The sequence below is a fragment of the Periplaneta americana genome, chromosome 11, assembly GCF_040183065.1.
Source record: "Periplaneta americana isolate PAMFEO1 chromosome 11, P.americana_PAMFEO1_priV1, whole genome shotgun sequence".
In the NCBI taxonomy this organism is placed as follows: domain Eukaryota; kingdom Metazoa; phylum Arthropoda; class Insecta; order Blattodea; family Blattidae; genus Periplaneta; species Periplaneta americana.
In genome coordinates, this window is record NC_091127.1 from 133,391,426 (window position 1) to 133,419,357 (window position 27,932).

General features: G+C 35.6%; 1 protein-coding gene across 2 annotated transcripts in view; it reads left to right on the forward strand.

Annotated features, from left to right (window-relative positions):
- The window catches only part of LOC138709349 (nose resistant to fluoxetine protein 6-like), an 86,217-nt gene extending 58,285 nt beyond the window's left edge, over positions 1 to 27,932 (forward strand). For both annotated transcript variants that reach the window (XM_069840058.1, XM_069840059.1), the window contains exons 8-13: positions 3,999 to 4,192; positions 5,653 to 5,785; positions 7,733 to 7,922; positions 14,169 to 14,311; positions 17,491 to 17,602; positions 19,892 to 27,932. In XM_069840058.1, coding sequence (XP_069696159.1) covers positions 3,999 to 4,192; positions 5,653 to 5,785; positions 7,733 to 7,922; positions 14,169 to 14,311; positions 17,491 to 17,602; positions 19,892 to 20,016 — 897 coding nt within the window. In that variant the 3' untranslated portion in view covers positions 20,017 to 27,932. The remainder of the gene's footprint in view (positions 1 to 3,998; positions 4,193 to 5,652; positions 5,786 to 7,732; positions 7,923 to 14,168; positions 14,312 to 17,490; positions 17,603 to 19,891) is intronic.

A 27,932-nucleotide genomic window follows, 5' to 3' on the forward strand; every position in this document is an offset into this window, starting at 1 on the left:
TTAATCTTAAAAAATATAATTAATTAAATTGAGCCTAAAAATGCTAGTTATTAAACAAAAAGAACTGCTTCAAGTAAGAAATTGCTGGCTACAGTTTAATTTTGGAAGAGGGCAAAAAAAAAATTGTAATAAAAATATATGGAACCTCGACAGCAAGCTATGTTAGCTTAGATTATATTTAGTAGGCCTATTTGTAGAAGTCTCCGAAGTTTACACCTGAATTTTACAATGGGACGATACTAAGCCTACAGTAAGCTCTCGATTAACTGGTATAATTATTATCTAGGACGATCCGTAGTGAAAAAATATATAGGCCTATAAATAAGTGTTCAGTATTAGTTTCTGAGGATCAGAATGAAGTGTCGTGCTGGTAATAAACAGCTATTAATCGAGAGACATGATTGTGTACAGTTTAAACCCTGATCACTAGAATCTGGATTTTATGTAATTACATATTCTGTTCCTATGTATGAAGCTATAAGGAAAGCTAAAATGTCGGCGAATCATATCAAAGAGATCATTATTCCGAAGTTTTAAGTTACATATTTTTACATATTTTAGTTCATAATAAATATTTTGGCATATATTACATATCTTTACATATTTTGGAGGATATTGCATATTTTGAAAGAATTCACATTTTTTCACCAATTTTCCTTTTAGGCCTACTTAATTCTTAAGTTATACGTTTTAAAATTGTTTACAAAGCTCATCCCTTCGTCTCTAGTGCATAAATACAGGGACATCATTTTATTTTTACTTCAATTTTTATTGTACCTGAGTTTTTTAATGTACTTCACTCCCACTTCTTCTACTAATGAAGCTCAATCGTCCTCCACACAGATCCAAGACCGCATAGTAGCCTTACGGTCATAGTAAACAGTACGTTCCAAAAATATGTTCGCGTTTTCCAGTGACGAAAAAGCTTTCAATATTCAATCATTTTCGCACAGGTACTGTCGTCCATTTGACTACGTCGTATCCCGGTTTCACCCACCAGCTTTTATTCGCCAGCTAGTGGCTGGGCTGTCTCAGCTCTTTTCTGAGAACATTAATTTCTGTTAGGAATTTGACGTCTGCGTAATATTATACAACTGTTTTGAATAACTTACATAAAAGGGCCTCGTTAACTAATTAACTGTCACGTGATTTCCTCCCTTCATACGACCCTATGACATAACCACTTGGACGGACAGTAGACAGTATGTCTGAGTAATTTTATCTTTTCGGATCGGACAGAAGTGAAGATTGAATTTACAGTATGTAAGGTACTCTTTTATAGAGTAGGTACAGAATTATTTCAACATTAGTTACTAGTACGAAGGACAAAACTAGTAATTGGGATTAGGTACAGTAGTCTATAGTGCGTTAATATGCACATTAGAACTGAAGTCTGTATCGAAATGAACGGCCACTATTTTAAAAAATGTGTTTAAATATCCATATTATGATTATTTTTCAATTCAACTTCATTCTCTATATTGTGCGCTAATGTGCTGTAGACGGTATAATATACACTGCATAATGAATACGTCCACATGGACAGCTCAGTTCGTGAGTAAAAACACTCATTGTTAATACTGTAGTTTGATTAAACAAAAACCTAATGAAAATGATCAAACTCAAAAGCGCGATATTTCCTAGTTTACCTAAATGGATGAACTACTTTTCTTCCCTCCTATACCTAGTAAAGTGATTTGTTTGTATATTACGCCAGTATCATCGAACTCCTGTCGTGGAAGGGGATAACAAACGGCGTTGATAGAACGGTATAGCCATGTTAATATTAAAATGCTAGTAAAAATAAAATGATGTCCCTGTATAATTTAATAATTGAAAATAATAACGTATTTGTCAAAAATGGACATCTCTTTGCAATGATAATAGTTTCTATATCCCTTAAGAAGTAACGGTAAAGTACGAATAAATATCAGTGAGAAGAGTGGGTCATTATACTGCTAACGCGGTGAAGGAAAAAGTGAAAACTACCCTCTGGGTATGACCGTTTCGAACAAACACCCCCAATCAGTTGCTCTGAAAGAAAACAATAGTTTTTTTTCTGTTTTCTTAAGAAGCTTATTTTGACATCAGGTGATACAAGTAGCTAGTACTGCCATTCGCATCCAAGTTAAAAGACTGGATTTCAATTGACGATTCCTTTACTACGATCATAAAATCGTGCTGTATGAAGTGTGAGACAAACGCATTGGGTGCTCCATGAAGTCACAATCAGAACAACATTTAAAAACTGAACTTCACGTGAGAAATAAAAACGTGCTCCGTCGAAAAGAAACAAGTTCTTCACACACAAGTGGTGCTGAAACATTCTTCGTCTTCTACCAGTGAAATTAATAAAAATTTGTGCATGACAATGGTTGCTGTAAACATAACATGGTATAAACTTGGAGTTCCAAAGTTTCAAGCATTCCTATGCAAATGCTGCGACTTCAATATTTCGCATGAATCAACACTCCAGAAAATTATTTGAACTCCTGCTACAATGACACAATGGAGACGATTAGAGCTGTGCTTGATGATTCCTATGTATGGGTTGCCATTGACGAAACGATCAATGACAGCAGAAAACATGGAAAAATATTTAATCATTAATTGCGCTTCCATACAATAATTAAATGAGCTTGAATTACACGTGCACCTGTAATTTTTATTAGTGTGCAAAAATGCATCTAATAAAGCTTAGATTTTAAATTACACATTTTTTTATTTAGGGCCTATTACATATTTATCTACATGTTTTGCCATTTTTAGCTACATATTTATGTTCATATTTTTCATTCTCATATTACATAAAATCAACTTAGTTCGTCTAAGATCTAAGTAGGAAAATCTGTAATGAGTACCATAATGACAATGAAGATGATTTTGTGATGAGAAATTTTAACCGGAAAAGATAGAGACTTTACGTCAATCTGTTATCTGATATTAATCGTTGATATCGAACAGATTAATTTGTAATATGTCCTTCTCAGCCAATGGAAAAATGTTTGTTCAATATTCCTTTAATACGTAATTAAGAATTTGTAAATAAATCAAATTATGATAACAGAATTTTAACATAGCGTTTGTGTAAATCTTCTGAAACTTTCTACCAAAATGAATTTAGTATTTAGATTCCGGTATTTTAAAACGATAGTCAGAACATATTGTTTTGAGAGGGAATTGAGTTTCCAGCTCTCTATGGTCTGTTAAACTGATTCCCAGTCATTCGAAATTTATCTTACATTCAAACTTTATTTATACGTAGTTCTGAGTTGTGCGCGAGTTAAATAATTTTATTGTAATACTTTTAATATATTAGACTTAAAATGAAACAATTGTGAAAGGAATCGAAAGATCAATTCAAAACAAAATATTGTGTTATTACATTCCACTCTGCAGCCTTGATATCTCAGATGGTAGAGTTCTGGTTTCCGACGACCAAATTTCAATTCCTGGCGATGGCAGAGATCTATTTTTGGTGGACAAAGTCAACGTTATGAGTGATTCCGTTTTTTCCTCTTCATTGCAATAGCACTTTCCACAATTCCCCTTTTCATTATCATCTTCATTTCGAGAAAAATGGGCACTTATTTGTATTTGATCGCTGCCGTATTGACCGTCCGCCGTGACAGGTGGTCCTTGTCTAATTTTTGGTGGATGGCAGTGGTGGTGGGTTCTAGACAATTCAGAATTATACAGAGAAATGGAAACCTCAGATTCAGGAGCGGAAGGTGCTAAGACAATTGCCAGGCACATGGTTTTCGGATATGTTTGCTGCAGAGGAATGCTTGGTGCGGCGGAATGTTGGAACCGGCTTAGCCAAGCAGCACAATCGGGACGCAACTCATACCATAACGGTTGCACAGTGCTCAGAGATAATACTGTTCCGCCGAGTAATTCCTTTCACTTGCACCCCATTCTATGTTACATCACAGCTACAACATAGCTATATAGACGAAAATTTGCTTTACATAAGCAGTATAAGTTTTGTGTTGCAGTGCATGATTCAGTCGTGGTACATCTCGTTGGACATGCAGCTGTTCCTTCTGTCTCCATTGCTGCTGTACCCTCTATGGAAATGGCCACCACGACGCAACATCCCAATTCTTGTGGTTCTCACGCTTGCAGGCTTCGCAGCGCCCTTCGCAATTTCCTACGTCGAGGAATACTCGGCCAACTTGCTGGTAGGAAAGTAAGTGTTCGTAAAAAGTGTCTTGTAATGTTTGCAGTTTCAAACGTAGGGGATTTGGGCTCGGTTTATGACGAGAGTATGTATATTTTTCTCTCATCGACACTGGATGTATGTCATTTGTCGTGTGTTGTCTTAATTAGAATTATCAGTACCACGCCATGCTAATTGCATTAGCAAGGAATAATTACTTAAGAACATACAGCGGATTTTTGGTCCCTACTCAGCGACTAGGCGTGACGTCCCTTGGCGTACGGAGGGAGCGTAGCAATGATTGCATATACCTAACGTTCAATATCGAGACCGAAAATCCGCCGACTGTTTATAAATATATAATAACTATAGTTCGTAATTTTCACAGTAGTGTGGATATAACGGGAAAATAATATGCACTGTTTTTAAAGGTACACGTTGAAACGGTATTCATTAATTATCGATGAAAAACTAGATTAAGTAAAATTATTGATGTAAACATTCAAGAATTCCCTCAATTATTTAAATTACATTTAATAGTTTTCCAGCTGTTTATTATCAAACCCGAACGAAGAATGTGTTGCCAAATACATACCTATTGAGGAAATATTTTATGTCCAAAAGTAAAAGAGTGATTTTCAGTAGAAATTATTTTAAACTGATATTTTAAAGTCTGAATTTTATTTTTAATTTCGCGCCTGTCACTACCCAAAGAGAAATAGGGAAATTCTTAATATACCGGCATAAACTTCTGCTATTGCTACTGACATATTCTAATCTGGTAAATTTAATTAGTGAAAGTGCAATTAAATGATACGATACTTTGATACACAATCTTATCTATTCTATGATGTTGATATGATAGTCAGTTACGCTGCTTTTCGTTTCATAATCTGTTAAATGACTTTTATAAATATTTAACTATTTATTACACTTTTCTGCTGATGTTCTTTGAAAGAAATTGTTTTACCGTAATCAAATTTCTATCTGGCATGGTAATAAGCTGATTACTATAATAATTTTCGTAAATTATGCTTAACTGCCTGTTCCCATTTCAAAATTGTCACCTAGACTTTTTTTTCTGAGGCGTCCAATAATTCTTCGACCTTGAAGTTCATAATCATTTTCTAATTGTGTTTGTCGTGTTCATCGATTCTTGTTATGAATATGTTCCCTGCAAGTAATTATATCTACATTGGATATTAATTAGATATGCGTGTGTGTGTCTATCCAATGCCTATCCATTTCACTTGCGTGATTCAGGTTCCTATCACTACCACTACCATTACTACTAATAGCCTAATAAATAATAATAATAATAATAATAATAATAATAATAATAATAATAATAATTTAATGTGTCTTTTATGTATATGAGTAAAATATGATTAAATGCTTTATCTGCATTGAGCTTTTAAATTTCAAATTTTAAATTCGAACAGATTTCAGCAAGCAACAAATTATATGTATTATGCCGCTCTTTGTTTCAGTTGGCAAAAACGTGAAGAGTTCAACCAATATCTGTACGGAGTACCTCAAGCACGTTTTGGTCCGTGGGTGATCGGAATGGCTTTTGGATATTTCATTCATGAAGCAAAAAGAAAACAGTTCAAACTATCAAAGGTAAAACCACTGGATATAGCTGATGGGAATCCGAGATTCTGCTTTCTACTGAATCAGATTTCTTATCCAATCTTCCTATCAAACCCTAGAAACAGGAGGGGCTCGCGACAGGAACCGTTTGGCTGCGGCGCATGCGAAGACCTCTCATACAGTGCCAGCGTGATCATTACTTGGATTTATTTTCGCGTGCACATTCCAATTCAAATCAAGAAATTCCTTTCATGCCCCGGTTACACATCTTGCATATACGAAGGTTAGGTTTAGTTAGTTTAGGTTTTTATTAACTAAATCCGCGCATGCGCAGTTATCATCTCACAGCTAAACTGTACCTCTCGCGAACCGCACGTTTAGAAACTTGGGTTGCGGATACTTTGACTTAATGTAGGCCTAATGAGTCTTTCTAAATGCTCATAAATAATTTTCATATAGTGCATCGTTTCGAGTCACCTGAGGTTGAAGGTCATCGATTATTATTCATTCATTTAGTGTTCTGCCCAAGGGCAGTCTTTCACTGCAAACCCAGCTTCCTCCAATCTTTCCTACTTTCTGCCCTCCTCTCTTTTTTCTCATATAATCCATATATCTTAATGTCGTCTATCATCTGATATCTTCTTCTACCCTGAAGTCCACACCTGTGGAGTAACGGTCAGCGCGTCTGGTCGCGAAACAAGGTGGCCCGGGTTCGAATCCCGGTCGGGGCAAGTTGCTTGGTTGAGGTTTTTTGCGGGGTTTTCCCTCAACCCAATACGAGCAAATGCTGGGTAACTTTCGGTGCTGGACCCCGGACTCATTTCACCGGCATTATCACCTTCATTTCATTCAGACGCTAAATAACCTAGATGTTGATACAGCGTCGTAAATAGCCCAATTAAAAAAATCTACCCTGAACTCTTATCCCGTTCACCATACCTTCCAGTAGGCAGTTTCTTCTCAGCCAGTGACCCAGGCAATTCCTTTTCCTCTTCCTGATCAGTTTTAACATCATTCCTTCTTCACCCACTCTTTCCAACAAAGCTTCATTTCTTATTCTATCTGTCCACTTCCCATGTTCCATTCTTCTCCATATCGACATTTCACATGCTTCTATTCGCGTTTCTTCACTTCGTCGTAATGTCCATGTTTCTGCTCCATACAATGCCGCACTCCATACAAAGCACTTTACTAGTCTCTTCCTCAGTTTTTTTTCCCACAGGTCCGCAGAAGATGTCCTTTTTCTATTAAAAGGTTCCTTGGCCATTGCTATCCTTCTTTTGACTTCCTGGCAGCAGCTCATGTTACTGCTTATAGTACACCCCAAGTAATTGAAACTGTCCACTTGCTCTACTGTCTCATTTAGAATTCGCAAGTTTATCTTCTGTATTTTTCTTCCTATGACCATGGTCTTAGTCTTATTTGCATTTATCTTCATTCCAAACTGCTCAAAGCTGTTTTTTTTAGCTCCAGTAGCATATCCTTTAGTATCATTTCCTCTTCTGCTATCAACGCCATATCAAAAGCAAATCTTATGCACTTTATTCTTCTTCCTCCTACTGTCACTCCTCCCATGTTCTGAAAACAGTTCTTCACTAAATCCTCCAAGTAGATGTTGAACAGGGTAGGTGTTAAAGGACATCCTCTCCCAATTTCACTTCCATCTGACATTTCTTCTCCTATCTTGACTTTGACTCGTTGTTTCATATAAAGATTACTGAACAGTTTTCTATTGATTATTATTATTATTATTATTATTATTATTATATTTAGTTAATCGTTAATCATTAATGTCCTCAAGTATTCAACGATTAATTAGATTAATAAGAACAATGAACTTTAAAGTTTACATTTACCAAGAATTAAGCTGCATTAAGGCAGATCTATTGTCAAAATGGCTGATTATATATGGCAGAAAATTTTCAACCAAATTTTGATACCTACTCAGACTTGACTTGCACTGTTTTCTCTTCACAGATACAAATCGCCGTAAGTTGGATACTGTTCAACGTCGCTCTCATGGGAGCTCTGAATGGAGCCGCCACCTTCTATGAAGATTTCACCCAGAAGACGGTCTTGGAATCCGCGTTCTACAACGGCCTCTTTAGAAACGTATGGGGGTTCGGTATTGGTATCTTCGTATTGTTGTGTGCGACAGGAGAAGGAGGTAAATCTAAACTTTACAGCTATTTTTATTAGCACTCAGCTCATCTAGCTGGTAGGACTTACAATCAAACTGAGTCGTATTGCTGATTTGGTAATGGAATGCATAAATGGTAGAACAGCGCAGAACGCAGAATACCCATAAATGTTACTTTCACACTAATACCCGGGTTCTGGTAACTGTAGTACGTATGTCATATCAGTACCGCGAGTCACTAAAATTGAGGACCTGGATGCAATAACAGCCTAAGTAGATTTAAGTTATTTTGAGAAACTGAAAGACAAAGTTTTAAATTTGAATAACTAAACAATAAACACTAGTGTGAGGTTAAATGTTACACAGATTGTTGTTAACAATAAGCTAAGGCATTTATAAAGTTTATACTTGAATATCTTGCATGATTTCAAGCATATAAATAATTGAATTTTCTTAATATACGCTGTTATTGCATGGAATGCACAAATATTATTTAAGTAAGCTTACAAGTTTTGACTAATTTATCAGGTGAACATGAATGCCTTTGATTGGAAACAGGTTTGGATGATTCTTTGAATTAATTAACATGATCATGATTCAGTTTAATGTTTTTATTTCCCTCATGCATTGTTAGAATCAGATTCATTTTCACAACTTTCTGACTAGTAACCAGACATCGGATTCTAGGGCAAATGCCTATTTTGTTTCTTTAGGAGAAAAGCAAAAATAATTATTAATATTTGTGTTTCATGGAAATTGAAAGGTATTCAAAGAGTTTTATAGTGCCCTAAAATGCCCTAAAACGGTTATTAGAGCCTAATTTGTTAATATTCGCCTAAAAATGCCTAACTCACTGTAAAGTTTCGCATTTTACTCTTACTTTTTATAATTTATACATGCATTCACTGCGAAATTTAAGGCATTTAAAAAGTGGAAAGTTTGCTTCACACCGGCCATGAAACCATTGATAAAGGAAACAAAATATTTTGAATCTCACGACACTCGCAATAGATTTCACCGAATTTAACATGTTTGGAGGCATAAATGCCGACAAAGAACCAACCTTAGTTTTGAAGCAGGCAACAATCACAACATGTGCTGCTACCGATTCAGAGATATACTATACTATAAAAATGACTGTTTTCGGTCTGAAACCAATTAGCTGTACTGCCCTTCAGAGTGTCATAAAATCACACTTTTTGGAGAAAGAGTGTTTTTGAAATATTTATGAAAAGTCGTAAAACTGCGAATTAGTAGGGTAAACCGTTACAAAATATTGAAAAGAATGGCCCTCCTAGTGTTAACACTACCAGGAATTGCAACAATAAGTGGAAATTTGTATTTTTGTCCAATTGAATCTCAATAACAACGGTTCATTTGAATGCTCGTTAACAGTTGCTCTTTCCCTCACCTTATTTGTGTTGAGAAGTTTTGAGCGGTAGGACGTTTTCCTGTGAAGTTTAACGCGATAATGCCGAAAAATATAAGTGCAAAATCTATGTACATTGATCCGGCAATGGCTAGCAGAATATTCAGAATTCACTTATGATGGAAAAATAATATTCTGCAAGATTTGTAGCAAACAGGTATGTAACAATAGTTGAAATATATAAATTCTATTAATTTTAATGAGTAGGCCTATAATATTTATAAATTGACTGAGGTATAATTTTTTAAGACCACTACACTTTAACCTTTTAAATTCCGATAGTTAAAGTATTTGCAGGTCATTAAAATTTTGATTGTTCGAACCCACTAACTTTGTGATAGAAATACGGCAATACAACAATTAGGATTTTATTTTAATTCAGTTTACTTTACATTTTTAGATTTCGCAAGAAAAGAAGTGCCACCTAAAGCAGCATGTGCAAGGAGCGGCTCATAAGGCTAAAGCTCAGCAGAAAAATCAACTGCAACAAACTTTACTAACACAGCCTACTTCATCCAATCTCAGCAGCAATTTCTATGCTGATTTAATCAGAGCGTTTGTTGCTGCTAACATTCCCTGGAATGCAATTGAAAATCCGGTTTTAAGACAGTTTTTACAAACATACTGCAAACAAAATATCCCATCTCAGTCGACCCTAAGAAAAAATTACTTAGACAGAATATACAATGAAACTTTAGCTTCCATTCGGGAGGATATAGGTGATTCTTACATATGGGTCTCTGTGGATGAAACCTTAGATCCTATGAATAGGTATATAGCAAATATGGTAGTAGGAAAACTTAGTCCTGATGGACCTTCGATTCCACACCTCGTATGTGTTAAGGAACTTTCGAAAGTGAATAGCCAAGCCATTGCTTATTTTGTAAATAAAGGCCTACAGTCTTTATACTCAGGTAATATAGACGATTCTAAAGTTCTGTTGTTTTGTACTGATGCTGCCTCATACATGGTTGCTGCAGCTCCACTTCTTAAAACATTTTATCCTAACCTCACGCATGTAACCTGTCTAGCACATAGCCTTCACAGGGTTTCTGAAACAATCCGGAATGAATTTCCTCTTGTCAATTCGTTTATTTCTAACACAAAAAAATGTTTTTGTAAAGCCCCATCCAGGATTTCAATATTCAGAGAGAACTTTCCAGATATCCCACTCCCACCTCAGCCGGTTGTTACACGATGGGGAACCTGGATTCAGTCAGTGGTGTATTATTCTAAGTATTTTAAAGAAGTGGTCACAGTTATTGATAAATTACCTGAAACTGATAGTGCAGCGTGTGTGAAAGCAGTGAAAGATTGTCTGAATGACTCACGAGTGAAAAACGATATTGCCTACATAACATCAAACTTTTCTTTCATAACTGCAAGCATTGAACAATTAGAACGTGAAAAACAATCTCTTTGTAGCCAAATAGCAATAGTAAAGGAAGCTCAAGTGAACATACATTCTGCTTTGGGCGAAACTGGGAAAAAAGTTAAAAATAAGTGGGACAACGTATTAAATAAGAATGTAGGATTTTCATTGTTGGAAAAAGTATCAAGAGTGATATCGGGGGAAAGTGTAAATGTTCCAGTAAGTATTGATGTTTCTATTGTACCTAATTTAAAATTTGCGCCTCTCACATCAGTTTCGGTTGAAAGAAGTTTTTCTGCTTTCAAAATGATTCTCGGTGACAAAAGGCAAATGTTAACTGTGGAGAATTTAGAAAACATTCTGGTGGTGTACTGTGCAGATAATTATAATAAAGTCTGAGCATGGAACTGAATTTCAATAACTTAAAATGAGTAATCTTGATATCAATAATCATTATTTCATTAGTTTCAATATATTAAATTTGTGCAGCTCTGTTTATAAATATAATATAGTATTCTTTTTTAATGTTTAAACATACTTTTTCGTGCGCATTTTAGTGTATAACTAAAAATTTCAGTGAAAGAAATAAGTATAATATCTTGATGTGCCTAAAATGCCTATTTTCATTAAAATAGAGCCTAATTTTACAAATTTTGAGCTTATTTTAGGCGCCTAAAACTGCAATTTTTAGTGCCTAAAAATTCGATGTCTACTCGTAACTCATAGTTAAGACTCTTTCATACCACTCTACATTGTCAGGTTTGAAATATGTAGGTACTTTGTTAGTACATCAGCTCCTTTTGTTTTTGTGATTTTGCACTTGGCTTCTTTACATTATTTAATTTCAAATCATTTTAAGAGAGAAATTTAGCCTAACCTCTTTATTTATGACCATGATTGGTTGGAAGTTGGCAGTGTATGTTTGAGATCCAGATACATTATCTTTGTGATAATGACGTTTCACATATTTCTGAATTGAAAATTTGTACCCTTTCGCAGTAGGTAGGCTAATCTTAGGAACAATGATTTGAGTGCTGAGACCCAATCTTTTATTAAGTTGGCTGACATACATGCAAGAAAGGGTACTGGATTTTTTCTGCTCTCTTTCATTATGTTGATGTACTCTTCAAGAGTTACTATGCTTTCAACCTGAACATCTGAATCACTACAATTAGATGCACTACATTCAAAATTATCATCACTTTTATGCAGTGTTTTCGCACATGTCTCACTAGTAGGCGCTATTTTGTTATATTCACGCTGTAGCCAAGGTATCAATTTTGTTCCGTGCAATAAGAGCGTAGCACATAGCAACAATTTCTGTAAGCTCCTGATCTCTAGGAGCTGCGTACGGAGTTAAGAAGAAGTTTATCAGATAGCAGAAGGTTTAAGGATTTCGAAAACGATGCTTATGCAATAACAGCGTGAGTAGATTTACTCTGTTATTGTATCCAGGTCTTTAAAATTGTTCCCTTATTTTTAAAACAATCTACTAGAAGAGAGAGGTAACTCTAGATATTACGAACTTTTAGATGAAATCCATGAGATCTTTGAAAACAAAAATACATTCAGTTTTCAGCCCATTAAATAATTGATATAAAAGGTTAAAGAAAGATATAATTTTCGTATAAAAAATATAATTTCTTTGTAGTGGACTTTACTAAAAGTCATATATGGCATACAAATAGTCTAATTTTGAAGTTAAATCACCTCACTAAAACATCAATCATGAAAATCTCTCTTGGTTTAATCAATGTTTTTTTTTCTGGCGGAATGCGCCGGAACGTCGTTCCAGCACCTTTTTGTTATATTTTTCATAATGGAACTGAGAAATCTGTTGATAATTATGTTAACATCATGAATTCCACGTAGACTTTGAAAGTCTGGAAGTTGAACGAAAAGGAGGTTAAAATTTTCATCCACTGTACAGTAGGCCTAATCATCTCCCCATCTGTTGTAATATATTTTACATCGAGTTCCACTGCCTTTTTGGTCCAGAAGAAAAACACTGGGTATAATTATATTCGGTAATAGGTTAAGTTTTAATAAATTCTAGTTAGGAAACAACCATTCACTTGAAGCTATACTAGGAATAGCTGGTCCATTTTTTAATGCTAAGAAAAATTACGATGTACTTCAGCCAAATGATTGTTATACCGTCTGATCCGTTTGGGAAGATAAAAAAAAATAAATAATTACCTGTATTATTACAGTAGTTACCTGGGCATATTAATATAATCACATATAATTTTTGAAATTCTTTATTTTAATTCCACGTTTACTGCAATTTTATATAAATATAAATGAAACCATTATTTTCACTATATTTTCATAAAAAGAATTGATATATTATTTACATTTTCAGATTAAAAAATGACAGATATGCATGATGGGGCACCTTGTCATACTGTTAAAAGTGTCAAAACCTTTCTGTCAAAAAAAAAATACGTATTTTTCTTTGGCCAGTAAATTCTATGGAACTGAACCCAATCGAGGTATTGTGGCAATTGGTGAAAAAAGTAAATAACTAAACAGGTTATTACAATCAAAGTGATTGAGAGTATGCGAAGCAGAGTTGAGGATGTTATTAAAGTAAAGGTGGACCCATAAAATTTAAGGACTTTAATGGACTTAAGTGAACTGTATTCTGTCATTTTGTAATACAAATATATCAAAATTTCTGAATATGTGTTCTGAAAATGTAGTGTAAATAATATAATTGCAAGTTCAAATATGAAACTACAGTAGGCCCTAAATATTGACTATTGAAACAAAGTATTTGAAAAGTTGTAGCTTATTCTATTAATGTGGCTAGGTATTACACATAAAACTGTAATAAACTTCAAACTTTTAAGTGTTAAAATTATTTAAAAAGATAATGTATCTTATGCAAACGAACGGTACCATTTCGGCGTAAATGCAGCGCCAAAACGGTACCATCTGGTTGCATAAGATATATTACTTTTTAAAATAATTTTATCACTTAAAAAGTTTTGAGATTTTTAAAGTTTAATGTACTACTATTCTATTATCAGTCTTCTGCATTGGATAGAAATTATTACAAACGACAGACATTTTAGAAAAAAAATTAACAACTTTTCTTGCTCCAAGTGCTTTGAAACTAAAAATGTTGTCTACCTGAAAGTAAATAGTATATCGATTAGGTAAAGGAGAAATTACATAATTTGCGGTGATTGAAATTGTTGAAAGCCTAAGCGACCTTCTTGATCGTCGTGCTACAGACAGGAAAGGAATATAAACACGATTAACTTATCAATTTCTACAGTAAGATTCTTTCTCTTGCGAAAAAGGAAGTGAGACGTAAGTAAAAAGACGATAATCTGTTTTCTAATAAAAAAATCACTATAACTAAAATAATTAATGTCACGTAACATAATATCACTGAATGAAAACGACTTTTTAATTGAAATAGTATATTGTTAAACAAAGAACCTCTCTTGCGTTGTTACAGGCCCTCCTAATATCCTGCTGTCGTGGAAGATATTCCCCACCGCCAGTCGTCTAACATACTGCATGTTCCTCATATTCCCTACTTACCAGGTCACCCAGGTGTTCTCCACACAAGCTCCGCTATATTTCTCTGATATTACAGTTGTACGTATCTTTCTCTTATTCTTGTAATTTATCTATTTATTAACTTCTTTATTTGTTAACTTGTTTATTTATTTACTTGTTTTATCTACTTATTTATGTGCATTTATTTACATATGTACGTACGTACGTACGTATGTATGTATGTATGTATGTATGTATGTATGTATGTATGTATGTATGTATGTATGTATGTATGTATGCACTTCTTTACTTCTTTGCTTATTTACTAATTTATGTAATATATTTATTTACTTATGTATGTATTTATTTATTTACTTATTAGTTGTTAACTAGTTGTTTGCTTGTTTATTTATTTACTTATGTATGTATGTATGTATGTATGTATGTATGTATGTATGTATGTATGTATGTATGTATGTATGTATGTATGTATGTGTGTATGTGTATATGTATGTGTATATGTATTCATGTATGTATTTATGCATATATCAATTAATTAATTAATTAATTTATTCGGTTTTGCCCAAATCAAGTTTGTCATGTGACACAGAATAACTCAGAATTTTTGAATTCATATAAAGATATGGTCCAGAATAAGTTACAAATTTTGATTTTGATAAATATATGCAATAAATAATAAGTTCTCCTCTTAAGTTTCGCTTAAGAATCTTGAATACCGATTACAATTTCTTAATAGGCTATAGCAACTGAGTGCTTAATAATACGTATCATAATGTTCTTCTGTAAATATTTTTCCAATTTATAAGTTCGCCTTCATTCAACCAAAATGGTAACACGAGCCAAAAAAGAGACAGTCACTTCGATAAAATTTACATTACACTTGTCTAGAAAGTATAATATTGTAGGTTCATATAGGTCCTTTTTCTCTTGTCGACTTCATCTTGTTGTCCACTTGATATTTCGAATCGAATAGTAGGATCGATAATTCTCAGGGTCAATTAATTGCAATACTGTCAATTCGGCGACTGCTACTTTTATCAACAAGACCGTGGATCTTGTCGTGAACCTCATGTCCTTTAGCTCGAGCATTGCCCAGCATCATGTGCATGGTGATGTGTCTAAGACTCTCAGTAGTTCTCTCGTAGAACAATTTCTCAGCACGTGTGTAAGAGTTTCATACTCAATATAGCAATATCTGCAGTGATTTGTATCGGAAGAGAACGTACTGGTGCAACCACAGCTGTCATCTTCAACATGTCTCTCCATTCAGAACTTGAGAGGTGTTCCTTTGTTACCATCCTTTAGATCTCAAAATTAATTTCAAAAGTCTGACTGAAAGAAATTGCGAAAAAAAATTAATATGAGCATATCTACTTCGAAATTGATCGTAATTTTGTTTGATCCTTTTATAATTTGGAGCATAAATTCAAAGCAGGTCGCTTTTCTTATTTGAGGCCATGTCTAATATATTACTTTCCTATAGGCATACTTTTCGTAAGAAATGTCGCTTCTTTACTTCAATTTTACTTCGACAATGTTTTTTTTTTATCAAAGTTTATTAACCAAATACCGGTACTGGTCTACTGCCATAATTTTTATATAATTTTGATTGTTTCTTGTGTAATCATTTTAATAGAATAAAAATCCATTGGTGTCTGTGCAGGATTTAATAGATTATTTTATCGTCTACAAATCATAACATGTATTTGTTTAATTTGTTCCGTGACAGGAACTTTCAAATATAATCTCTCTAACCAATTTATTCTCCACGTAGGCCTACTGGGAGAACCGCGTTAAAAATAATTTTTAATCCAGTAGACTTATTAGAATGCCAACAGTCTGAATCCATTTCTGTTTAATCTCGTTTAACAACATGTGAAACAACCACTCAACTTGTCCCTATCCAGAATATTTGTGAACCCCTAGAATGAACTTCGGGGATTCCCGAGGATCCGCGGACCTCACTTTGAGAACCATTGTACTAATGTATTAATAATTATGCTGGTTAACAACCATTTTATATTAATTCACATCAATTTTTGGATGAAGAATCCGAAACGGCCTTCGGAATTACTGTTTCACGTAAGGGTTTTGAGATTTTTTTTAGATTTTATATAGATTTTAAAATATTTTTACGTTGTTCGTGTTGTCATTTTTCAGAGATATTGTATAATAAATGAGAAATATGAAGGCTAAACTCTTTATTTCGATGTAATATACGATGGAAGAAGGTAGGTTATATTTATTGGGCTACAAATCAGGAAATTATTTAAAGATCCTACCTTTAATGCAAAGTCGCAAATCTTCAGTTAACTCTTTGGTCCTCTTTCAAAACTATTATTTACGGATTTCTGGGTAACAGAAAAGACGAAGAGACGATAAATATTTCCATAATGAACGCTCTGCTAGATAATTTCAAGAACTCAAAATCCAATTTACACTCATAGCTTGATTTCTTTCCAGAAAACTGAGGTGCTTGTAGTGATGAACAGAGTGGACGTTTTCATCAGTATACCCTACTACGGAGAGTCGTTATCAAAGTTACTGGAATCACTCAATGATGGGTGATTACTATTGGTTTATGCTTAGAGCGACGGATGAGATACCGTATAAAAGGAAAGCATCGTTATCCCATTTTGCCGAAAGAAATTGGTTTCAAACTTTGTAAATATTAACATCTTAGATTGTTGTGAATTATTTTAGTGATTTTGTTGATTTATAAGATATTTTATGTCATTAAGTAAACTTCAGAGAGTTCTGAGTGTTATGTTATATTTGTATTTAAAATGGACCATGTCCGCCAATGTCAGTGTCAGTGCTATGTATCTAGGAAATGTGACGTGATAGAAAGAAGCCGATTTTTTCACTGAATTCAGCACTCCAAAATGAGATAAATCCACTCATTTACACACCAGATACACGAAAAAAGTTTAAATTTTTTGACTAGTGTTATTAATGACCTACTCATAAACAGGCAGGAAGCGAAGGAGCATGATTCCAGAATAAGAATTTTTTTTATTACTGCTACTCTCTACATCGGAAAAATATTATATGACACTGGTTATTAGACCAAAAATTAATCTTTATGTAGCTTATATGACACGGTCAGTTAATTTTCTATGTGTTTTAACGTGAAATCATTGTGACTTTGAATTACTGCACCACGTACTAGTCAATGAGGATGAAATATAAAATGAAGAACTATGTAGGAAAATGACATCATAGTAAATAGAAATTATAGCTGCTCTTTGTTACAGTGGCCGATCTTCTTCGGTGACGTGATTTGCTGCCTGGTGGTGTCCGCTTTGCTGCATTTATGCGTGGAAGCCCCCGCGATTAACCTGGAGAAATGTTTGTTAGGAAAAATGGGTGAGCTACTTTTTCAGAAAAGTTTTTTTTTTTTTTTTTTTTTTTTCTTCACAAAAATGGTATCTTTTATTTTATTCTATTTCCCTAACGGCTAGGAGTAAGTTTAATTTTTTTACTGTTACTTAACGACGCTGTATCAACTACTCGGTTATTTAGCACCGATGGAATTGGTGATAGCGAGATGGCATTTGGCGAGATGAGGCCGAGGATCTGTCATAGGTTACCTGACATTCGTCTTACGGTTGGGAAAAATCTCGGAAAAAAACAAACCAGGTAATCAGCCCAAGTAGCAATCGAACCCACGCCAAAACGCAACTCTGGATCAGCAGGCAAGCAGGCAGTCGTAACAATACTTTACCCCGAATGCCTCTTAGTTCTCTCGTTCATCGTCCTCCCTGCCATATTGGAGGAATAGTCTGCACTCTTTCATCTTACGTAAAATGTTAAGATTCAAGTGATAAAGTAGGAGCCTAATAATTAGATTAGATTTCTTTTTATGAATAAATTACCGTAAAGTACCCTGCGTTGTTCGGATTTTCTTTCTAGCTTCTATTTTTAGGTAAACTGATTGATGATTCTCGGAGACCTCGGCAACGCAACTACAGAGAACCAAAATCAAAGCCCTGTGTTACTCACACAATTAATGCTTTCCAATAGTATTTACTCAACTCTCTTATTTCTAAAATGTTGCTAAAAGCGTTGGATGTTTCTATAATTCTTAAACAGCAGGCAAAAAAACAAACTAAATATCACACCTCTCGAACTCTATACGCCCGCTTAGCATTGACTAAAAGATCCATAATGATCTTAGGCTGTTATGACATCCATTTCATTTCATTTTAATATGTTCTCTTATATGACCTTCAGAGTCAGGTGACAGACTCTCTTTTTCCATTATTACCCTGTGGGGTAACGTAGTGAGCTGAAAATTTCCTCTCATCATTATACAGGGTGTTTAAAAAATACGGGGCATAGTTTCAGGTATATATTTCCCACATGTAGACAATCAAAATAGTTCATTACAACATGTGTCCGGAAATCCTTTATTTCCGAATTATGGCCTTCACAACATTGAAATTCACCGGAACGTTTTTCTTTCCGCAATCGGCATGTATGGGCGTATGAAAACCCACGTGCAACTGTTCCATCTCATCACCAGGTGCGGTTCTCCCTCAACATGTGGGCCGGTATCATTGGTGATCGATTAGTTGGGCCCCATGTACTTGTAAACAGACTTACGGGGCAGGCGTACACAAACTTCCTGGAAAACACCATACCTCATGTTTTAGAAGACACTCCACTGATCAATCGTCAACACATTCACTTCTTGCATGATGGCGCTCCTGCACACTTCAGTCGTACGGCTCGCCGGTACTTGGATCGAAGGTTTCCTGATCGATGGATAGGTAGAGGTGGCCCAATTGCTTGGCCTCCACGCTCACCTGATCTGAACCCTCTCAATTTCTACTTGTGGGGCCATTTAAAATCATTGGTTTATTCGTCTCCGGTGCCTGATTTGGAATCCCTTCGGAATCGAATTGTGGCATGTTCTGAGGACATACGCAATACTCCTGGAGTTTGGGATCGTGTTCGCAGGTCAATGAGACATCGATGTGAGGTCTGTATACAAGCAGGAGGTGGACATTTTGAACATCTTCTGTAATGACAACGACCTGCGAAAAGAAAAACGTTCCGGTGAATTTCAATGTTGTGAAGGCCATAACTCGGAAATGAAGCATTTCCGGACACATGTTGTAATGAACTATTTTGATTGTCTACATGTGGGAAATGCATACCTGAAATTATGCCCCGTATTTTTTAAACACTCTGTATTAAAGAACAATATAGGCCTATCTGTAGAATATGAAATTTCATTTATATTGTAGAACTTTCGGTTTTCGACTCTTTGACCATTTGACCCGGTTCTGGGTTGAGATCGGGGGGGGGGGATCAACCAATCTCATATCTTATTATGTGCCACGAAAAATGCAGGATGTTAAATAACTGTACTTCGATTAAAGGAATTCGGATTTTTCTCCCTTAGAAGTGGTGACATGTGGTGCCATTTTGAGCTAAAATGTTCTTTTTTTCGTACCAAATAACTAATAAGAGTCATCTTTATCGGTGTATCCCAGAACCAAATGGGGGAATAAATCCAGAAGAGAGGATGACTTGTCTTATTTTAATGTAGCCTATCTTCTTTTTCCTTGCTGTGAAGGCTAAATGAGCAAAATTTGGCAAATATCAATAAATGGCAACATGAGTGACTGTTGTTTTTATTTTTCGCAGGTGCAAGGAGGACACCGGCCGTCACATCACCTACGTTACGTGCTGACTTGACAAGAGATCTAAGCGAAATGTCCATTGAGGATCTCAGGAATAATTCAATAGCGTTTCGGATTCTTTATGACTAGCAAGTGTAAATACGAGAAAATATTGAGTCTTGTGTGAAAATTCTGATGGTTAAGTAAAACTTTCCACAAATTCGGCTACGGCACATATTAATTGTTTAAGGTAAATTTTATGAAAAGATTCCGTATATGTTTTCATGTTAATACAATTACCAGTCCACACCTGTGGAGTAACGGTTAGCGCGTCTGGCCGCGAAACCAGGTAGGGGTAAGTTACCTGGTTGAGGTTTTTCCGGGTTTTCCCTCAATCCAATATGAGCAAATGCTGGACCCCGGACTCATTTCACCGGCATTATCACCTTCATCTCATTCAGACGCTAAATAACGTAACATGTTGATAAAGCATCGTAAAACAGGCCTAACCTACTAAAAAATACATTTACCAACATATAATATAATCCAATATAATATTGTGAATTGTAATTACGCCGTTTGGACTGTGTTGTGAAATGTTTTGATATTCTTTATTTGAGACGTAGATACATAAACAAAGACACACATACGTACGTACGTACGTACATACATACTTATATACATACATACACATATATACATAGTACTGTCGTGCAAAAGAACTGATAAAAAATTTTCAACAAAAAATAATAGTACTAATAGTCTTCGGCGAAGATTTCTGTAAGTCGTAAAACACGCTATATTGAAAGTTCTCCCGTTAAATTCAAATAAATTTTTACTTTTGTCACTTAAAATGGTAATTTTCTCCAAAGTTGTGTGTATATCATTAATATTCTTCGACATTGGCGAGACAAGGCTTGGAACTGAACGAGTTACATCAGTCGCTTGTCTATGCAGATGACGTGAATATGTTAGGAGAAAATCCACAAACTATTAGGGAAAACACGAGAATTTTACTTGTAGCAAGTAAAGAGATAGGTTTGGAAGTAAATCTCAAAAAGATAAAGTACTTATATGATTATGTCTCATGATCAGAATATTGCAAGAAATGAAAACACAAAAATTAGAAATTTATCCTGTCAAGAGGTGGAAAAATTCAAATACCTTGGAGCATGCCTCTTATTATTCGGTTGTCATCCAGTCTACTACCAAAAAATCTAAAAGTTAGAATTTATAAAACAGTTATATTACCGATTGTTCTGTATGTTTGTGAAACTTGGACTCTCATTTTGAGATAGGAACAGAGGTTCAGAGTGTTTGAGAATAAATATTTTGGGTTAAGAGGGATGAAGTTACAGAAAAATGGAGAAAGTTACACAACGCAGAACTGCACGCATTGTATTCTTCACCTGACATAATTAAGAACATTAAATCCAGAAGTTTGAGATGGATAGGGCATGTAACACGTTTGGGCGAATACAGAAATGCATATAGAGTGTTAGTTGGGAGGCCGCAGAGAAAAAGACCTTTGGGGAGGCCGAGACGTAGATGGGAGGATAATATTAAAATGGATTTGAGGGAGGTATTAGTATTAGTATTTATTTATTTAACCTGGGAGAGATAAGGCCGTCAGGCCTTCTCTTCCCCTCTACCAGGGGATTACAACTATAATATGAAGAATAAAATTACAATTAATATTAAATTTACAATTACAATTAAAATAAAAATTAAAGTACGACAAGATTACCTGATTAATGAAAGCTAGACATTTTATCATATAAGTTAAGAACAAAGAATACTTTTGTATTTACTGAATTCCAAATTAAACCTAGAATAACAAAATTCTATAGTGATGAAATTACCGGATATTGAAATATTTTGTGATAGATTAAGAGAACTATCTACAAGAAACCATGTCTGAACGAGTCTCAATTACTGACCAAGTGCCTAGTAAGTTTGCGTTTAAATTCAATTTTATTTCGACAGTCCCTGATGCTAGCAGGTAACGAATCCCAGAGTCTTGGCAGGGCTATTGTGAAAGAGGATGAGTATGAGGAGGTGCGATGGGATGGTATTGTTAGTATTGTTTCGTGGCGAGAGCGTGTGTTCAGATTGAGGTGGGAAGAAAGGTACGTGAAGCGAGACGACAGGTACGAAGGATTAGAAAAGTTCAAGAGGTGGGATACGACTGTAGAGACTGGATTAATCTTGCTCAGAATAGGGACCGATGGCGGGCAAATGCATGAAAAAAATCCACATACAGTAGAACTTCCGCCAAGTTGTTGCTGTTTAGTCAACTGTCCGAAGACAGGTTTGAACCTCATAATTGACTCATGAGGCAACTAAGCCAGGAGATAATGGGGTAGGGTGGCCAGTTCCTTTCCCCCTTAATTGAAAATATAGCCAAATTAGTAACATATTAGTGATATTACACTTGTCAGGTTTCAGAAATTGTAACGCGGAATTACCCGGCCGCAGTAGTAATAGTAGTAATTAATAATAATAATAATAATAATAATAATAATAATAATACAGTAATAGCATTTCTAAGTAAGACTGAAGCTCAATCTTCACCCATAACGATTCTGATACAAAGACGTATGTCAGTAGTCGTCAGCACTCGCTGAAATGTGCAAAGGGTACGCGGTGCCGTCCCGTGTGCACCGTCGTGCAACAGGGAGAGAGAGAGAGAGAGCATACCCGCTAGCAGCTACGGAGTGCACTATAGTGCACTGCGTTTTCCGCGGATAAGAGACTCTAGCCCCAGCCTGCTCTGTGCTGACGACCCCTCACGTATGTGTTTCACGTGTAAGTTTATGTTGTTAAGCAACGCAACCAAGCGCAACCAAGCGACTTTGCATACACATGTGCGATATCAGCCCCGTAGGATAGTTCTAGATCAAGTCCGATGCTTCAAGGCTTTCCATGCGCAGTAAGCACCGTACTTAACGGTGCACAGAAGAGTGGGTCGGTGTTAAACTCAGTGGACAGCGTGAGTACTTCTCAACCGAGCTATCCGTGATTGGATTTCCGATGTGGGCGAAGATTCATCTCCATTTCACGGAACTGGGTGTTTGACGCTTGTCTTTTAAACAGTAATAATTTAACGTCTCCGCAGTATCCCTGCATTGTGTTGATCAGGGAGGCGGGCTTTGTGAAATAATATTAACTCTAGAAGCATATCCTCCACTACACTGCATTGCACTGTAAGTCGGTAAAAAAGAAAATGAAATATATAGTTCTAGGACAGAGTTTTCCAATTTGGGCGGTACCGCCACCATGAAGTGTTTCTTATTTTCAGAGGAGGAGGTAAATTGTAAGGCAAAAGTAGGGGGGACCTTTGGGTTCTTATGGATATTTCTTTTTTGTACTGAGGAGAGACCTGAAGGCTAGCTCCGCAGCCTCGAATAGGACCAAGAGGCTGGAAACTGTGTGAAGAGACAATACGGGATGTAAAGGAGCGATTATTATTGGCGTCACCATCAAAATCATTGCGAAGACTTACCCAAGAAAGTAGTCTCCCATATTTCACGTGTCAAAAAGCCTCCTGAAAGATGTGTGAGAAGGCTTTCCGTCGTATCTAACTTTCGTACCAATTTCTGGATGCAACAGTTTGAAGATACACGTCTCACACCAAATTTAATCCGAAATTTCCTCCTACCATTCTTTAAATGAACCCGTTTGTCAGTATATATGAACGAGGAACACGCACTCTTCGATTGTGTACATTGTTAATCCCTAGACATTCGAGCCAACACTACCGAGATACAGTGTAACAGAACAAACATCAATCAAGGTCACTGGAAGAGTACAAACCTATTGCGAGAAATTAGATCCTGTTTTATATTGTTGAACGTATTAGCATACAAAATTTGAAGATAAACTTTAAGTAAATGGCAGTTTTATAGACAAAAGTTTGAGGTCTCTACCAGAGAAAGACAATGTACCTTTCCGCTACTTTATTTATTAATGATTGTTGAAGTCTGAACGGCCGCTTTCTTGAAAGCGTATCTATATTACCCCTCCACAGACTGACGCCATGTGTACGCCAGTGACAAATACATCACGCAGATTCGGTTAATGCTATTGCAATGATGGTAATGAACAGAGACCGCAAGTTTAGGAATTATGAATCATTAAAATAGGCAGGCAAAAAGGCATCATAAATAGCTAAAATACGCAATAAAAAGCAATTACAAAAAACTTGCGCTAGGCCCACAACCTTGCACTTTCCACAAAGGAATTTCGGCAGCAAGAAAAGCTTTACATAAGTCGAATGCAAATTGAGATTTTCGACTCGATGTTGCAATTACTGTTGGAAGGAAAGAAATCCTCTTCCCAGTAGACTTGGAAAGTGCATTTTTGTGTTTGGTTGTACTGATATGTTGCGATATGAAATATTTAGCTAGCTACAACAACATCGCAATGAAAACTGAAAGAAAAATAATCGTTAAAAATAACGTTAGACCCCCACTCATTGTTGACTTGTCAAATAAACACAAGCGATAATTAAAACGCTTACTGTTATACATTTTTGCACGGCAGCACTCATTGTTTCAAAGAGAATATGAACTGACTGGAAGACAATAATATACATTCTGTGAAGTCACTTTCATTATAGCGGTTATAGATATAAATTAAAATATAGCTGTAGGCAATTTTAATAATAAGTTAATAAATAATAGATACATAATCAAATAAAGGCAAAAAAGCATTTATTTTGTAAATTAGGCATTTGTATTAAAAAGGGAAGAAAAGGGCAACATAAAACTGTGACGTTTCAATCATAAAGGTATAATTCGTACAGATTTACTTTCAAAATGGAGATAGATTTAACACATTTAAAAAGGCATTCTGCCAAAGTTCCACTCTCTGGTAATGAATATTGTAATGGAGAGTGACGGTGGAATGATGGAGGGAAACGGGAGAGCTCCCAGAAAAAAAAAAAAAACTATATTCACCACAAATACGACTCCGTAATCACCGAAATTCTTGGACTTCGTAAGCCAGTACTCTAGCAACTGAGCTACCATGACGGCTTTTTATGGACATTACAGAAATATTTTATTTTAACAATAATAATTGGCAACAAAATATTTAACTAAAGTGTTTTAACTTTATTGCAATACATATATTGTATAATTCGTATAGTAGGTTTAATTACCGATTATATACTTAGGTTTATAAATATTTAACTTAAGCTATGTTTTAACGTTCCTCGCTAATAACTCAATTGAATCACTGCAGACCAACCCGTAACTCACCACGCCACCTTCTCCGGCAGAAACAGTAATATTTTGGTGCGGTACGAGAAGACAGAAAGGTCAGTGACAGATTGTAGCAGGCGGGCATTATAGCTTTTATGAACTTTCGGCTCTCGCTGGTCGCCTAAAATCCACCACTGATGCACAAAACCATACTGTGTGTTTGTTTATAAGGCGGTGTAAGCGAAATGGACATGGGAGGGGGTTTCTCCGTTCCTTTTACTACCCCTCTTATGCCCAGGGCTGCTTTAGACTGTCCAGTGTTTTTATTTCTTACCCTGGCTGCATCAGAGACGTTGTGAAAGGGTGTATGAGACTGCCACAATACTGTATCTGAGTCTGAAGGGTGATTCGATGATCCATCATCACTCGACAGATTTTCTCTACGACTATAAACAGGTCTCGTCTACCCACATCTCTCTTTTAGGAGTATTTTATTCTCCAAGGTGAGGTTAACCTTCCTTGTCAATGTCAATGTGAAACTGGGATGAAAAGCATTTGAAAGATACGCGAAAACAAACTCTTAGCAAAGGAAGTTGAGGCTGATAGGAGAGAAGATGTCTATGGGAGTTTCAAGCCTGTTGGCCATTTATCCAACTCCGATTTTCGGCCTTCCCAAAGGTCTTTTTCCCTCCGGCTTCCCAACTAACACTCTATATGCATTTCTGGATTCACCAAACAAAGCATTATTATTATTATTATTATTATTATTATTATTATTATTATTATTGTATCAGTGCTGCCTTATTGGTGTCATTTATGAGGTTCTATTATACATACTAGGTTCAAAAAGTTCCCGGAATTTGCTAGCATCATAGAAACAACGTACCTTAAACACTATTCTACAGCATTCCCTTCAAAATAGTTGCCTTCCGCAACAACACACTTTTGCCAACGCGTGTAGAGTTCCTGGAAGCAGGCCTGGAAGCCATTTTGTGAAACCCGTCTTAGTGCTCTCGTCGCGTTTGCGATAACCTCTTCAGCATTGAATCTCCGTCCTTTCAGATGACTTTTCAGACGGGGAAACAGAAAGTAATCAGGTGGTGAGAGATCAGGAGAGTATGGTGGGTGATCCAAAGCAGTTATGTTGTGCCTGGCAAGAAAATTCTTTACAATAATTGCGCGATGAGCAGGTGCATTGTCATGCATAAGGAACCAGTTGTTTTCTACCCACTTTTCTGGACGTTTCCTTCTCACTGCGTCCCAGAGGCGACGGAAGGTTTCTACGTACAATTCTTTCGTTACAGTACGACCTTCTGGAATGAACTCATGGTGCATGAGACCCTGAGAGTCGAAGAAAACTTCCAACATAACTTTGCTTTAAGTGTGCTTAAATGCGACAGGCTCATGTCAGTAGATTTACTGGCATGTGAAAGAACTCCTGCGGGACAAAATTCCGGCACATCCGGAGATGCTGATATAACCTCTGCAGTTGCGAGCGTCGTTAAATAAAACATAACATTTAAAATAACTTTGCCTTTGGAAGTGTCCCTAGGAAATTTTTGCTTCCGAGGAGATGTTTTCGATTTCCACTCAGATGACTGTCGTTTAGGGACTGGGTCGTACAAGTAGCACCAGTTTCATTTTGTTTAAGAAATCACCATCTTCATCAGCCATACTGATCATGTCCCCAGCAAAACACAGAACTTGATGTTTGTACTTTGCTCTGTGGACATAATTACAAAATGCGACGAACAAACAAAACACTATGATAAACAATTGCCTACAACTCAAAACCAATAATTGCCATTATCAGCAAACTTTAAGGAAATGACATCATGAATGTTACCAACAAAACAAATGTATAATATCCCTTGTTATATATTAATACGAAAAATGGTAGTAAAATTCCGGGAACTTTTTGAACCTAGTAGTATTTACTAGTGTTGTGGGATTTGATCGATTAACAGATCAATTTCTGTTGTAAGATTAATCGATAAAAATATTTAATCGAATAATCGAGTCGATTAAAATCAATCGGTTATAGTTGATATTAATTATTATTTTGTTAATACAAACTAATACTAAAAATTCCAACAATATTTCTCTCTGGGAAATTGCTTACTTAAAAGCACAACTAACTGTAAACCAGATAGATTAGGGAAAATCTTTGCACAAAGTTTCAGAATGAGATGGAGATCTGAGGACAGTGACCTAGTCTACCTCTATTGAAAGCTGAAACACAATGCGAAATCCTTATTAAGTTTTATGGTTTTCCAAGAAAACTTCCACCTTGTTGTCAGCTCATCTTCCTAGCATATGAAATACATACTTTTCTGGGATTCGTCCCCCTCATCCCTTTTAAAATAGCCATGTCTACACTGTGTGCAAGTGAGAGCGTAACAACCTTCTTCTCTTTCTAAAATCTAGTAATTCGATTACAATAGGGGCCAGTCTTCTGTTTTGACAGCTGTACTTTTGCAGTTGCAGTTTCTGTACTGAGTTTTTATATGAAGATTGTGTGTTTAGTTTGATAAAGAAAAAAAATCAGAGTTCTGTGCTTTGTAAAAAGTGTAAACTCCATTATGTCATATGACAATTTGAGAGGTAAACTTGGTGAAACGTTTGGATTTAAATTGAATGATCGTGGAGAAGTGCTTGACAGAAAAAAAGTTTTTTCATGTTTAGTAATGCAGGAAACATCGTTACTAAACGCAGAGCGGCACTTAATTCGGAGCATGTGAATGCACTCACATGTTTAAAATCATGAATGAAGCAGTATTAAGCATACTTTTTGTTATTTATGTTTGTCTCAAAAATTCCCAGAGAAATTGACAAATAAATTATAAGCCTCATAATAAA